The sequence below is a fragment of the Halyomorpha halys genome, unplaced genomic scaffold (assembly GCF_000696795.3).
Source record: "Halyomorpha halys isolate HHAL.00 unplaced genomic scaffold, Hhal_1.1 Scaffold72.1, whole genome shotgun sequence".
Classification (NCBI taxonomy): domain Eukaryota; kingdom Metazoa; phylum Arthropoda; class Insecta; order Hemiptera; family Pentatomidae; genus Halyomorpha; species Halyomorpha halys.
In genome coordinates this window covers 1042982-1056538 of record NW_027109364.1, presented here as the reverse complement: position 1 = coordinate 1056538, position 13557 = coordinate 1042982, and the positions used below count along the sequence as shown (strand labels likewise).

At 31.2% G+C, this 13557-nt stretch overlaps 1 protein-coding gene across 10 annotated transcripts in view; it reads left to right on the top strand.

Annotated features, from left to right (window-relative positions):
* Rbp6 (RNA-binding protein 6) overlaps nucleotides 1-13557 on the top strand; it is a gene marked incomplete at its 5' end in the record, with an annotated part of 88972 nt that overhangs the window by 15977 nt on the left and 59438 nt on the right. For 5 of the 10 annotated variants that reach the window (XM_067047552.1, XM_014438998.2, XM_067047551.1 and 2 more), the window contains 1 exon segment: nucleotides 3845-4030. In XM_067047552.1, the coding sequence (XP_066903653.1) occupies nucleotides 3845-4030 (186 nt within the window). 10 annotated transcript variants of the gene reach the window in all.

Here is a 13557-nt window from a genome sequence, read left to right as displayed (position 1 = left end):
AATATATAAATAAATTTTATATATAATAATTCATTGATTTATCTGATCATACTTGTGAATTAGAGATTTGGGATATATGATGATAATAATTTTACTTTTATATGTAGATTTTTATGATAATAATAAATTGTTTGGAGTTTAATCTTTTTAATATTTTAGAGTGTAAAACCAAATAACTCGATATTAGAAAATCTTGACTTAATTATATGCTGTTATACTCCTTATAATCTCTTCATTAGTTTCGGGGTTCCTTCATAAATTAAGGGGATTAAGAAGTTATAACTTTTCATCTTTTTGAATTTCAACTCATGATTTTTTACATCACATAAATAAAATTAATACTAATAATAATATTATAAAGAACTTAATAAAAATAAAGTTATTTTTAAAATTAAAAATAGTTTTATGAATATAGTCTCAATTGTCATTCTCCTATTTTTGTACCTTTTTTGGCCACAGGTAAAAAAAAAAAAAAAACAATCTTCTAAACTTAAAAATAAGTAAAAAATATCTCTGACAATATTGAATTTTATTTGTAATTATTATTTTTCTATTTTATTTTATTTTGGGCTCTTGAGATGTGACTAAAAGAAGCTCCCAGCTCCCTGTATTTATATTATATTGCCAATTTATAATATTATTTATCTTGTTTATTAAATAAATTAGTTTTCAATATAGTATCTATCAGTTTCATTAGCTCATATTGGATTCGGGTTCCATTCGAATTTTTTTTTAGTTACTTCCCTGTGTATATACGTAGACAATAGAATATAGGAAAATAATCAGTTGCATGTTTTAGTATTGTTGATAGTGTAGGAACATGTTTAAATATTTGTACATAATTAGTTGTATAAATAAATCTTTTAAATGGACGAGTCGTTTCGTTTATTGTTTTTTTTTCTATTTTTTGTTATTTTATTTTATTTATTTATTTTTTATTTAATTATTTTTCTAAATGTTCTTTAGAGATTTTATTCTTGTTTATTTTTTTTTTTATGCCGTTATTTGACGGATGCAAAATTAAAGATTTTTTTTTTTTTGATAAATGGATGGGTTGAATAAGAACAAAACAATATTTATATTAACAAAAATAACAATTATAATTAAGAAAAGGAAATACAAAAGTAAAACTGAAAAACAAAGACGGATGAACGGAAGCGAAGATGAAGGAAGAAGGACGAAGATGCCAGCCACTCAGCGGAGCGACTGCAACACAAAAAAGTTAGAATGTGTTTCTGTTTTTCGGCTAGAATTTTTGTTATTTTTCTTTTTTGTTTATGTTTCTGTTTTGGAACATTTGCTACAGGATGAGTCTTTTATAGTTTAAATTGTAGATGAAAGACAGTGTAATCTGTATTTGGTAGTTATTAACTAACATATGATGTATTTTGAATTTGTTTATGATAGTTTTGTGTCCATGTATTTGTGTTATATCGGTGCGAAAAAAAAAAAAACTTGGCAGATATGATGCAAGCAGGGGACACTTGAGTAGCATATACAGTCGAACTTTCTCCTAGCTTTAGAGAGTATAGAACTACGGGTAAACGTTTTAATATAACTTTCTCATAGTGATGTGATTAAATAGTGTTTAAGAGTGTGATAGACTAGCATAGTCATAGGAGTGTGTTTAAAAACTAAAAAAAAAAATTATATGTTTTTTCCTTAATTTATTTTCCAATACCCAATGAGCCAGTTGCTGAGTTTTAATAATATGTAGTTTATAGATGTTTTTCAAATTTAATAATTCTTTTATATGTGTTTTATATTAACCATAGTCTTTTAGTCTTTAGTCATAGCCATATATGTCATAATAAGAGGATATAGTTATATTTTTTTTTTTCGTAGTTTATAGATTTCATTTTGTAGAGTAGAATTTTATTGGAAGTGAGTCGAAAGACCCACCTCCTTTCCAATATCTATGTCATATTTATTACATTTTTATTATGCTATAAAATAAGAGGTTGTTAGAGGTCAGTCTCCAACTTATTGTGCTATAATTCCTTCACTTTATTATAATCTGATTTTATTACAGTACATATGTATTTTGATATTTAATTTTTTTAAATTATTTTATCTTTAATTAAGGTTTTGAACATTTAATTATTTAAGAAAGATTGGAGCTGGAGATTCCAGTATATGCATTTTCAGTATCGAAAAAAAAACCTTTAAAATTTATTTAATATTTCCCCAAACCTTTCCCTTTTTTATACCTAGCCTTAATCATAAAAATTTATTTATTATTTTTTTACGATTATATATAATGGGATATACACTTATATATTAGTGTATTCCATCAATTTTTAAAAATTAATAATAGTATTAAGCTACTTGAATGAAATACGTAAGTAAAAGAAATAGCATGCTAATTTCAAAAATGTTTGATACCAAATAATGCTGTTTATGCATGACATTTTGTTTTTTTACACATTTATGTTCCTAAAAAGCATGTCGAAGCACTAGTTATTTGCAACACCGCATTTTTAGATTTTTTTTTTTTTTAGTCTGGTTTCTTTGTGTTTTTTTTTATTATTTATTTGGAAACACCCGGCACTTCATCCTTGATATAAAAAATGGTTTGTATTAAACTTTTATACAATGAACTTCTTATCTTTCATTTCGTTGTTTCGTTTCTGGCTTAGGATGATATCAAAATGGGTTTTCATTTTTAAGAAAAATATTCTTATCACCAAGGTCGTATTATCTTCACATTTTTTTTTTATTTTCTCATTCCTATTTATGTTATACGATTATATTGCAAGGGAAAATATTTTTGAATTCTAGTTTTCAAAGGGAATACATGTCTTGAGGTTCCCCCAGTCCAAAAAAACCTAGTTTCGCAAAATGGTCTGTTTGCCTGCGAATAGTCTAGCTCAAAAATGAAAAGTCATAGAAAACTGGATTATATTTATGTTAGGTGATATATACCTGGGATGTGAGAGTACCTTTTTCAATTTCGATAAAATCAACTGTTCCCACCTCGAGAAGTCCCAAAATACGATTTTTTTTTAATAATAAAAACAAATTATGGCCTTTTTTCTATATTTTCCGACTTTTGAAGAATGTATCTTAAAGAGAATTAGATGTCTATTGGCGGTGCCGGTTCGAATCCGGCCTGGGACGTTGACATTTTTCATTGAGTGGCGGTCCCACAAAATGAAGAACTTTGACCCCCAACCATTGTTAGGCAGTATAGGACTCTAATGGGAGTCTTGGCCAAAAAAAATTGGGTCAGTCATCTAGATAGGTCATTTCGTTCTCACATTTCGAGCATTAAGTTTTTGTCCGTTTTATGTTATATTTGCGATAGTAAAAATTTTGATTTTAAAAAGTGAAATACTAATTTCATTCTTGTATCGTCGTCTCTTAGAGTTTTTAAAATTTCCGGGTTTAATCCTTTAGATGTGACGTAAAATATGGGCATTCCTTAAAGATGTGGTTGATTGCCAAATTGTTGTTGACTATATTGACGTTCGTTTTGAGATAAGATAGGAGTGAGTGAGCCTCGTGTGACATATTCATAGATCAGTACGACCTCCTCTCTACAACTGCCTCAGAGGTTAACATCCGTTTTGATCATTTTTAATTTACTCCTTGAGCTTTCATTCCAGAATGATTGCCGTTTGTTTTTGGTTAGTTCATTTCTTAATAAGTTCTTGTTTCCCATCTTCCTCTTCTCTGCACTCTTCCATATTTTCCCAATAGTTCGGTGTTTACCCCTTGGTGTTTGTCATAACTAGTGCCTCTTCGGTTGATACTCAGCCGTACTATTCCCTCCTAGACACTAGCACATATGTTTTGCCTAAGTTGATTGATGCTCTAAGTTGCTCTGTGGGCCACACCCTAGGAGGTATCGCTGGCTACCCCGGCTACAACTACTATCCAGGAGGCTCCCCGGGCGGCGGCGGAGATCGCGGCTACTATGGTGAGTACCCCAGGCAGGAGTCCCCACTGGGCCGGCAGGAGAACCGCAAACTGGTCATCAGGCACGACATGTACCAGCCCGAGGACAGGCTCAAGACCTACGTCACTGGTAAGCTGCATGTCATACTACCTCCTTTGGTTTTATATGTTTGTATTTTAAGACTCCCCATAATCACTTATTTCACATTAGTTGCAAAAGGTTTTATGTAGTTATTTTGTGATTATTTTATTTTATTTTTCACTCTTAATAGATATGATAGATATGAAAAAAACATGAATAATGGACTCGATTATTTCCGAAATTAAATACAGATTTTTCCAATTTTCAATCCGAAAAATAATTTTTTTTCAAAAATACATTATTACAGTGAATTTGGCCATCCTTAACCATAAATAAATAAATTAATGTTTTAATAATTGAATATTTATTCTATGCATCGAAAAACATTTGAAATCCTCATTTGCTATTTACAAAGTTTGTTTTTGTAGAAACATCTTTTAAGCGGAATATTCATACATTCTGTAATGATTACATACCTACTCGAAAACTATTCGCCTGATAGAGTATCTTGTCAGTTAACTCGAGGCTTGTGTCAGAAATGAGTACTATCTTTCAGAGGTTTTGCATAACTCTTGTGTTAGTTATATGTAATATACGATTGGTATGAGTTGTACGATGACCTGATCATTCAAGGTCCACAAAGATATATATCCTTAACAGCCAAGAAAAACGCTGTCTTATCTATATAGGTATAAATCTGTAACCGCTAAAATCCATGAAGGGACAAAAGTTCAGTAGTAAGGAATTACCGTTGCTAGACCAACGGTTGTGCGAGGTGATTTGGTCAGGATCGTGCTTGACCACCACATTTTTTAAATAAGAGCACTTTATAAGGCTTACCCATAGAGGAGTTAGTAGCAAAGTGTCTTACCCCTGAGCTATTCCGCTCCCAAATAAATAAATACATATTGGTGCACAAAGAATATAAATTCTGATATTTTACACTTTTTGTATAAACTCTTACATTTGCAATAGACAATGGACATGACGACCGTGCGGGTAGTTGTGTTGGTCCAAGTTCGGAACGTTGTGGGTTCGATTCCCACCCACGGCTTTCAATATTTATTTTTCGGAGGTCCCGAAATTTGAATCTTGACGCTCTCACCTTGGTTAGTACATGGCAACTTTAAAGTAGCCGGCAGGTGTTGGCAAAAAGGATACCAATTGCAATAATATCATCTTCTTATGTCCTGATTTATTATATTTTTATAATATTTTTATGATGGTTGCTACCTCGTTTTCTTTTTTTCAATGATGAATGCATGCAATTAAGGTTACTGCATCCCCGAATCACTGAGCATATTCTCCTTATACTGAATGTTCAATTAGCGATAAACTAATACATTTTTGTTCTGTAAACTCTATAAAAATTCGATTTTTTAGTTATTGAATTTTGTAAAAGAAATCAAATAGACTCATTATTTATTTTATGCACTTAGTTTATTATTAATTTTTGCATTATTTATTTAGTAGTGGTAGTAAATGTATATTAGTAGTAGAATGTAGTAGTATGGTAAGTAGGACTGCGGCGGTAATGCGAGGTCACCTCGTTAAGTGGAAGCCGACTATAACTCCTAAATGTTCCTTAGGCGGCCAACTAGGGGCCCATTTAAATGCTAAATTTCGCCCCCCCTTCTCCTCGAGTTCTCCGCAGAACAGCAACCCACAACCAAATCTTGTTCTAAAGCAAAAATTGGAAAACCCGTTGCGGGAGTTGAGGGGGTTGGGTCATCAGTAGGAGCCGATTTAGTGTAATTACCATGAGGGGGGGGGGAGGAAAGGAAAGGAAAAGAAAGAGGCCCCGAGATTGCCACTTTCATTTAATTATTTTCAGGTCTGTGATGTGAATAAATAGAGCTGATTACTTTTCATTGCTTTTAGATTGTTTGCAGTTAATTTTTTTTTTTTTATTCGCCCGCTTTTCCATCGGCAACAGCACGTCCATTAATTTATAACTAATTGACCCCGCTTTGAATAGCTTCAATTATTCATTTTATTTAGAATCGATTCTTTTTTTTTCTTTGCCTATCGATGGGAATTCGATTACTCGAACTAAAGAAGATTCTTTTTAATCTTTTTTTTCCCTCTTATTTCCTCTCAAGGAGCCTTAAGGTATTTTCCTTTTTTCAGTGATTTAAGTCTGGAATAGAATTCATTTCAGGATCGTAAACAAAAATGAGTATTATCATTAATGAACTTCATACAAACCTTCGGTTATGAAAGTTTATCTTCATTTTAGGGTTTATCTTTTTTTTTTTTTTTATAAACCACGAAAATATCATTTTTCCCTACTTTCCTCTCACATTCCTCTTTTTCCTTTATCCCATACTCTTTGACACCCACAAGGACCTTCACCTTCCTTAATTTTTCTCTAAATCCATCTCCCTTTTTTATTAGCAATTGATAATGTAGCGGTTTCATCGCGTGCACCCCCTAACCATTTACAATGCTATAATAATTAAATAAATTTAAATAATAAAAATAAATTAATAAAATAGAATTGATTCAAACTAATAATAATAGTTATACAGTTGAAGAATGAAAAACTAAATTGCTTATAAAACAACTAATATTTATAAAATTAATAAAAGAAATAACCATCTTATATAATGAAAAAGTGAATAATAAAAAATAGATAAATACAGAGTTGATAGCAGAATGTCTTCTTGGCGTCATTCCGAGCATCAGTCGGGACTTCAATCTTCGAGATGAAAGTTTGATTTCCTAAGTTCTAGTCCACTGCACCACTGCTAGTATCTAGGAATGGAATATCGTAAATCGTTTTTCGATAAATTCATTTATTGATTCTTATTCTAGTTTGTGATACAAAGGACTATTTCTTACTTCTGCGATTCTGAGAACCTTGTTTTGGAATGATTGTAATTTTTCTTTTCGTATAGGATGCTGATCGCCAAAAAAAACTAGGTTTTAAAATATTCTTTCTAGTAGGAGAAAAAAGTCAGCTATTTTTTATTACATTAATGAAAACTATATATAATTACTAGTGAGAATTAATTAATCTCCTAAATATAGATAGGGGAAATAAAAAAATATAATAAAAATCTACTACTCCTACAAAAATAAACGTCATAAACTACTTTATAGCACATTAAAGTAATTTCAGACACTTTTACATCGAATTGATTTTTTGAGACGTAGATTTATCAATATAAATTCACTAATAACTTATTTTTCAGTGAATTTTTTATGAAATGTTGCTTTTTAAAAATCTCGATAACTATTGAACTTAAATAGCTCTATTAGGGCTAATATTTCAAAAAATTTACTCTACTTTAAATTATTTTCTACTAGGTTTTCTTGTGTTGTTGGTATTTTTAAAGATATAAGAAAAATTAATGTTTTTTTAAGATTTCGAAACAGCGGCCAGTTTTTATTAACCTTCCTATACTTAGCAGAGTCATCAATTTTGACTAGTAATTATACTTAGTTTTCAATTTAGTAATCAAAAAATGGGGTAAAATAACTGTCTTTTGTTTCCTTTTGGATTCTTGTACTGTTCCTTCTACTGTTTATTTCTTAATTTTTTTTCTTTTTGGCGTTTGATTTCTTATAAATATTTCGTCTTTGAATTTTATCCTTACATTGAATTCTCGCAAGGACACAATTGTATGATTATTTTATTATTTTTAATTAAATAATAAATATAATTCTTTTTTTTTTTTAACGGAACGGCCTTTCAAGACCTGCTTGCTTTTTTTTCTCCCTGTGTCTTCTCATCATTTCTGCGTGCCTTTGCTTCCTCTCTTCCGACCACGCAGTACCCTTCCGTTTTTCTGTATTTGCCACAAAAGCATTGATTTCTTTACATTTTTCTCCGTATTGTTCTCTATCCAGGCACTCTTTGCCTGTTATTTTCAACTTTTTTTTTCCTTTCTCATTTTCTCCACATATCCTCTTACGCTTTTGTATTCACGGATTCTTGTTTAGTCTCCTTTGGTCCATTCTCATCATGAGCCCGTAGAATCTCAGTCTTCTGATTCGTTTTTTTTTTTATACACTTACAGTTCCCCCATCTTTGATCGATCCAATATATTTTGTTATTGCGTCTTGATTTTACCACTTTTTTTCCTTATAACCTGATATTTCAGACTGGGTTTGAATATTTTGTTTTTCTCAAAAATATAATCTGTTTTGAAATATTAAAATTCATTTTCTGCTGACTGATGTTGTGTTTGTTAACATCATATTTTCGTTATAATGCCTAGAAAATTTAAAAATAAAATAATATTTAATGGTTTTCACTCACTAAAATGTTTTTTAATAAGAGAATGGCCAAATAAATACTTAAAATTGTTCACTATTATATTTAGAAATCACGAATTATTTAAAATTCCAGGTGCTTCGGAATGTACAAAGCTGGGTGATGTTTCGGAGAATGAAGATTTAATGAAACAGCTTAATTTTTCTTAATTTCATTAATAAAATAATTGTTATTTATTGAGACGTATTTTTTTTATAATAATTTAAATTCCGAATTTAAAAATTATTGAAAGTTTATTTTATTTTAATACTCATAATTAAAAGTATTTTTTAATAGGTTTTAATCACTCTCTTCATCTCATCTCCCTTTCTCTTTCAATTCCTCCTCTACTAGCGCTCACTCTAAATAATATTATTTATTCAACCTTTGATTTATTATTTATTTATAAATATTTTATTGATAATTGTTTTCTTTCTCATTTCGTTAGGTTGATTGATTTGACGAACCCGATAATTCAAAAAAAGTTTTAATTTGAAATTAAATATTATATAATGTCCGTTATTGGTACTTTTGGGTTGTCTTGTACCATTATCATGGGCCTAGATTGCTTTTTTTTATTTATGTTTCAACAACAAACTATTCATAATAATAATAATATAAGGTTAGTAATCCCGAAAGTTCGATGCCCATCCAAATCCACCGGATCAGTCATGATGTAATCCTCCTATCTACGCTTCAGTCTACGCCTGGGACGTTTACCCGTCGGTTCAGTGTCAATATTTTAGGGATCTTATTTTATATTTATTTATTTTTTTTTTAATAATTTATTTATTGATATTTACAACTGTATACATATATACACATCAAGTAAATTTGCTGTAAGTGATATTATGACATGATAAAAACATGTGGAGAATCTACCCATTGATAGAACTCCAAAAACATTTCTAAAGGAGAAGTTCTCGAGGCCATCTTCTTTTCCGACGTCTAGGAAGATATTAGGTAGTGAAGGAGAAGCCAGGTTAGAAACGAGTTGGTTTGGGTGGTTGGGAAGTTTATTATGGAAGGATTGGTATCTGGTTCTGGCCAAATCGGCAACATAGGGGACATTGAGGTCCTGATGGATGATTTGATTTGTGACAAAGTAAGGAGGATTAAGGATTTTACGAAGGATTTTGGACTGTAAGGATTGGATTCGAGAGGAATTAGATGGTTTTCGAAAACCCTAAATTCGTATTTTCTCCTGTATTTATATATTCTAAATTGTTCCAGTATCATCTGTTAACTATATTTGGTTTTATCAGACAACTGTTTACAACTATAATAATATTTTATTTTTATTATAATGTTGTTATGTATTTATATAGATGGGTTTTCCTCGACTTTAATTAATTAAACTCCGTGACTTCCTCAAGTTAATATATATATATATAGAGCTATCTCTTGCGATATAATAATGTGGAATCCATCTTGTGTCAAGGCAATATCGTTCAAATCCGAGCAGTCAAAACGTGACGCTGGAGAAGATCAGGTAGGATGAGGATTCCATGGATTAGAATGCTTATTAAATCGAGACGTCGCCCCTACCTCGCTTTAAGTCTATAGTTGCCTCCAAATCCAGCTTAACTATTTGAGAAAGCTCTTTGGAAAAGGATTCGTCTAAATGGGCAGATTATCCTCTCGCAAACGCTTGAGATCTGTTACCCCCCTTTTCGCCCCCCTCCCATCTTTCTCTGTTTATATCTAAATCGGTGGCTCTGAGAAGCATTACTCATTTACAAATTACGGGCCCTTAATAATTCCTTAAATAAGGGAAAAGATAATACTGAGGATTATAGATTGTAAAGGATTAGATTCTTGTTTTAAATTCTTTAATAATGAAACATTATTGAAATAATAATAATAAAATTCATCTTCAACGGAGATTCCTGGGAAATATCCTAGAGTTATCAAGTTTTCTAGCTGAGTAGACTTGCAAAAAATAATTATGAAATGATAAATGTTTAGGTTAAAAGTGGTTTGATCCAAAAACGTGGAGGCTATTTGTGGCCGAGTGTGTTAAGGCTAACCCATCCTCTAAACTTCAGTGATGCCTGATCGATTCCGGCTTAGGGAAGGGAAAATTTATACTTCTCACTCTGGTTAGAAGTTGTATTGGGCGTAAAATCCAAAGGTCATCAATGGCCATATGTTATATTTTATTATCCTAAATTTAAATTTAATTTTGTTCGAGTTTGATACTCAGATCTTGTACACACACAAGACTGAAACGACAAAAAACTGCTCGTAGATTCCGATTGCTATAACACTTACTTGGCAAACGCTCTAAACTTCCCATTCACTACAAAAAATTAGTATACACTACGATAATCAGACCAATTTGGACATATGGAATTGAGCTCTGGGGCTCTATCAAACCATCCAATTCCTCCCGCATCCAATCTTTACAATCCAAAATCCTTGATGCTCCTTATTACGTTAGAAACAAACTCATTCACTAAGACCTTAACATCCCATTCGTTGCAGATTTGGCCCAAAAAAGATATGTGTTTCATTCCAAACTCCTTAACCATCCTAACCCACTAATTCTTAATCTTTCATCCTTGTCAATCCCTGATAGTCCTCCGAGGTGTCTGAAAAGAAGATGGCCACGGGACCTTCTGATTTAAATTAATGCTTGAAGTACCACCAATGGATGGTTCCTTCCCAAGATTTTTAAGTGTAAATGAAACATACGACATATTTACATATTGTATTTATTACTTGTACAGTTGTAAATCACATTAAATAAATTTTAAAAAAAAATCTTGTACAATAAGTTTTTCCTTCTTAAAAAGTTAATACCAATTTTATGTTTTTTTCGTCATCATCCAGGGTCTCCGATAACCTGGTCCCACTTCTAATCGATTCAAATCCGGAGCATAAAAATGACATTCCTGAAAGATGTGGCTGCTAATTCATAAAATAGGAATGAATCAGATTCGTATGTCCTATTCTCAAAATAGTTATTGCAACCTCCTCCCTGTGATTGGAACGTTCGTTGTGGTTGATGATTTAGTTATTTATTTTTATTTATGTTTATAGTTTTTAGTTTACTTGGTGGAATTTCACTTCACATGGACTCATTTTTCATTTGAAGACCTATTTCTTGGAGTGTCAGAATAGCCATGCCCTGACCTGGAAGTGCTTGCTTATTAGAATATAATGATATCCTGTAGGATAACCACTTCCCCTAGGATATCAGAAATGGCTGGGTAGGGAGTAAAAATATAAAAGAAAGTTCGAAAAACGTAAACAAAAGCGTGTGATTTACGAAGCGTAGTAAATTTCGAAAATAATGACCATTCCCCGAAAAATGTTGTTTTGTTTTTTCATTTTTTCGAGAATCTTTTTACTTATTCAAACATTTTCCCCAGATTTTGAGTTACTCATTCAGGGCATATTCCTTAAAAAAAAAAAAAAAATAAGTTCTAATGTTGATTTCAGCTCTTCTGTTGTCTCTCTCTGGACTTAGTACTTCTGGGTTCCGAAACCCCAAATAGTTAGATCTTTTACCCATAGATGCCAGCAGCTATTTACTCTCTTGAAATATTTTTATGAAATAAAATTTCGAAAAACTTCGCTAAACAACGATATCCCCGCAAAAAAATTATTTCTTAAAGTTTCATTTCAAATTTTTTATTTTTTAAAAAATTCGTCGTGTACCTTAATTTAACTACAAGCCCAAAATGATGTTTGTTGTTGAAGATCTTTAAATTTTAAATCTTAAAATATTTGAATTGATTCTGAATTTTTTTTTTTATATTTACGAATGGAACCCGATATTATTCCTTCCATAATAAACTCCTTAACCACCCAAACCCACTAGTTTTTAACATTGCTTCCTCTTCCATTCCTGGCAATCCTCCGAAACACCTGAAAAGAAGATGACCTCGTGACCTTATATTGTAAATTGTTTTTAGAGTTATACTACTGGGTAGTTTCTTTACATCCTGTATCATATTATGTCATTATGATAAAATTTACTTGTTGTATTTTTTATACAGTTGTAAATATCAATAAATAAATAAATTAAAAATTTATGAATGAACAATATAGAGGAAGTAAATAAAATAATCATTTTAAAGATCACGTATTTTTCCAGTGACATTAAAAAATAAAGTGAAGTGGGTATTTCCATTCCTAGTACCGATAAAAGATGCCCATCAAGAACCTTTATGGCTTTGAAGTTGGATGTTTTTTTTTTTTGTTTTGTTTTTTATGGTGCATGGAGTTTATTGCAAAATTTCATATATATTTTCCTTCAAGGGCAGAATATTTTATTATTAACGTCTTCCATAACATTAATGAAAGCTTCTATAAATTTTTAGTAAATATATTTTCAAGAATTTTATCTTTGAAAGATTAATCGGGGTTATTGTTATTGTAAAAGTTTTTTTCTTAAGTATGTTAAAAAGCCGCGATTGCAGAACGCTTTAGGGAGATGGTCCTTGATTGCTCGATTTAGAAGAGTGTGGATTCGATTCCCAACTGGGCTATTAATATTTTTTTCTCAATTAGTCCCCTTCATAATATCAAATACTTTAGTAATAAATTAAAATTAAAATGTGTTTGTTCCTCAGTAACTTTTCCTCATATTCCAGATCTATTCTGCTATTTTTTTCTTTAAGATACGATAAAACGAAAAAATATCCTAATATTGATATCAAGCAAAATAATTTTGTCACAGTATCACGTCTAAAAAGTTTAAACCTCGAAAATATGGCTGGAGGAGCGAGAAAAAAAACCTCAAAAGGCACTTCTCTAACTTCAGCGCACTATAGGTGCGCCAAACTTTAAAAAATACGACATAAACCTTTGAAACAGAGCATATTTTTACTATTTTACTATTATATGAGTAATATTGTATTGGACTGCGAGAGGGAAAATGGTGTAATAGCCCATTTCCTGTGGCGTAGGAAAAAAAATATATATATATTTTGACTAGAATTTATCCTCCATTTTTATATTTTTCCTTCTGGAAAACAGCCCTAGATAACATTCAGCTCATTCGATCCAAAGGGGCGCAGTTGGAATTGTCTAGATATTGAGACCCGTGGTTTTTATATACACACATCGTCGCAAAATAGGTTAAGGCGCTTTTCCAGTAGAGCGGTCCCTCCCCGTTTTATGTACCCCTCGTCCAGCGGTTCCTGGGCTAATAATGTGACCTCCACATTAAGCAGACCCAGCCAACTGCCTTATAATGCCAATGTGGCAAAGGAAGGACATTTTATATATGTGTATATATTTCAAATTATTTATTGTACTTGTTGTTAAAAATGAATACAAAGAGGTAAGAAAAAAGGGGAGG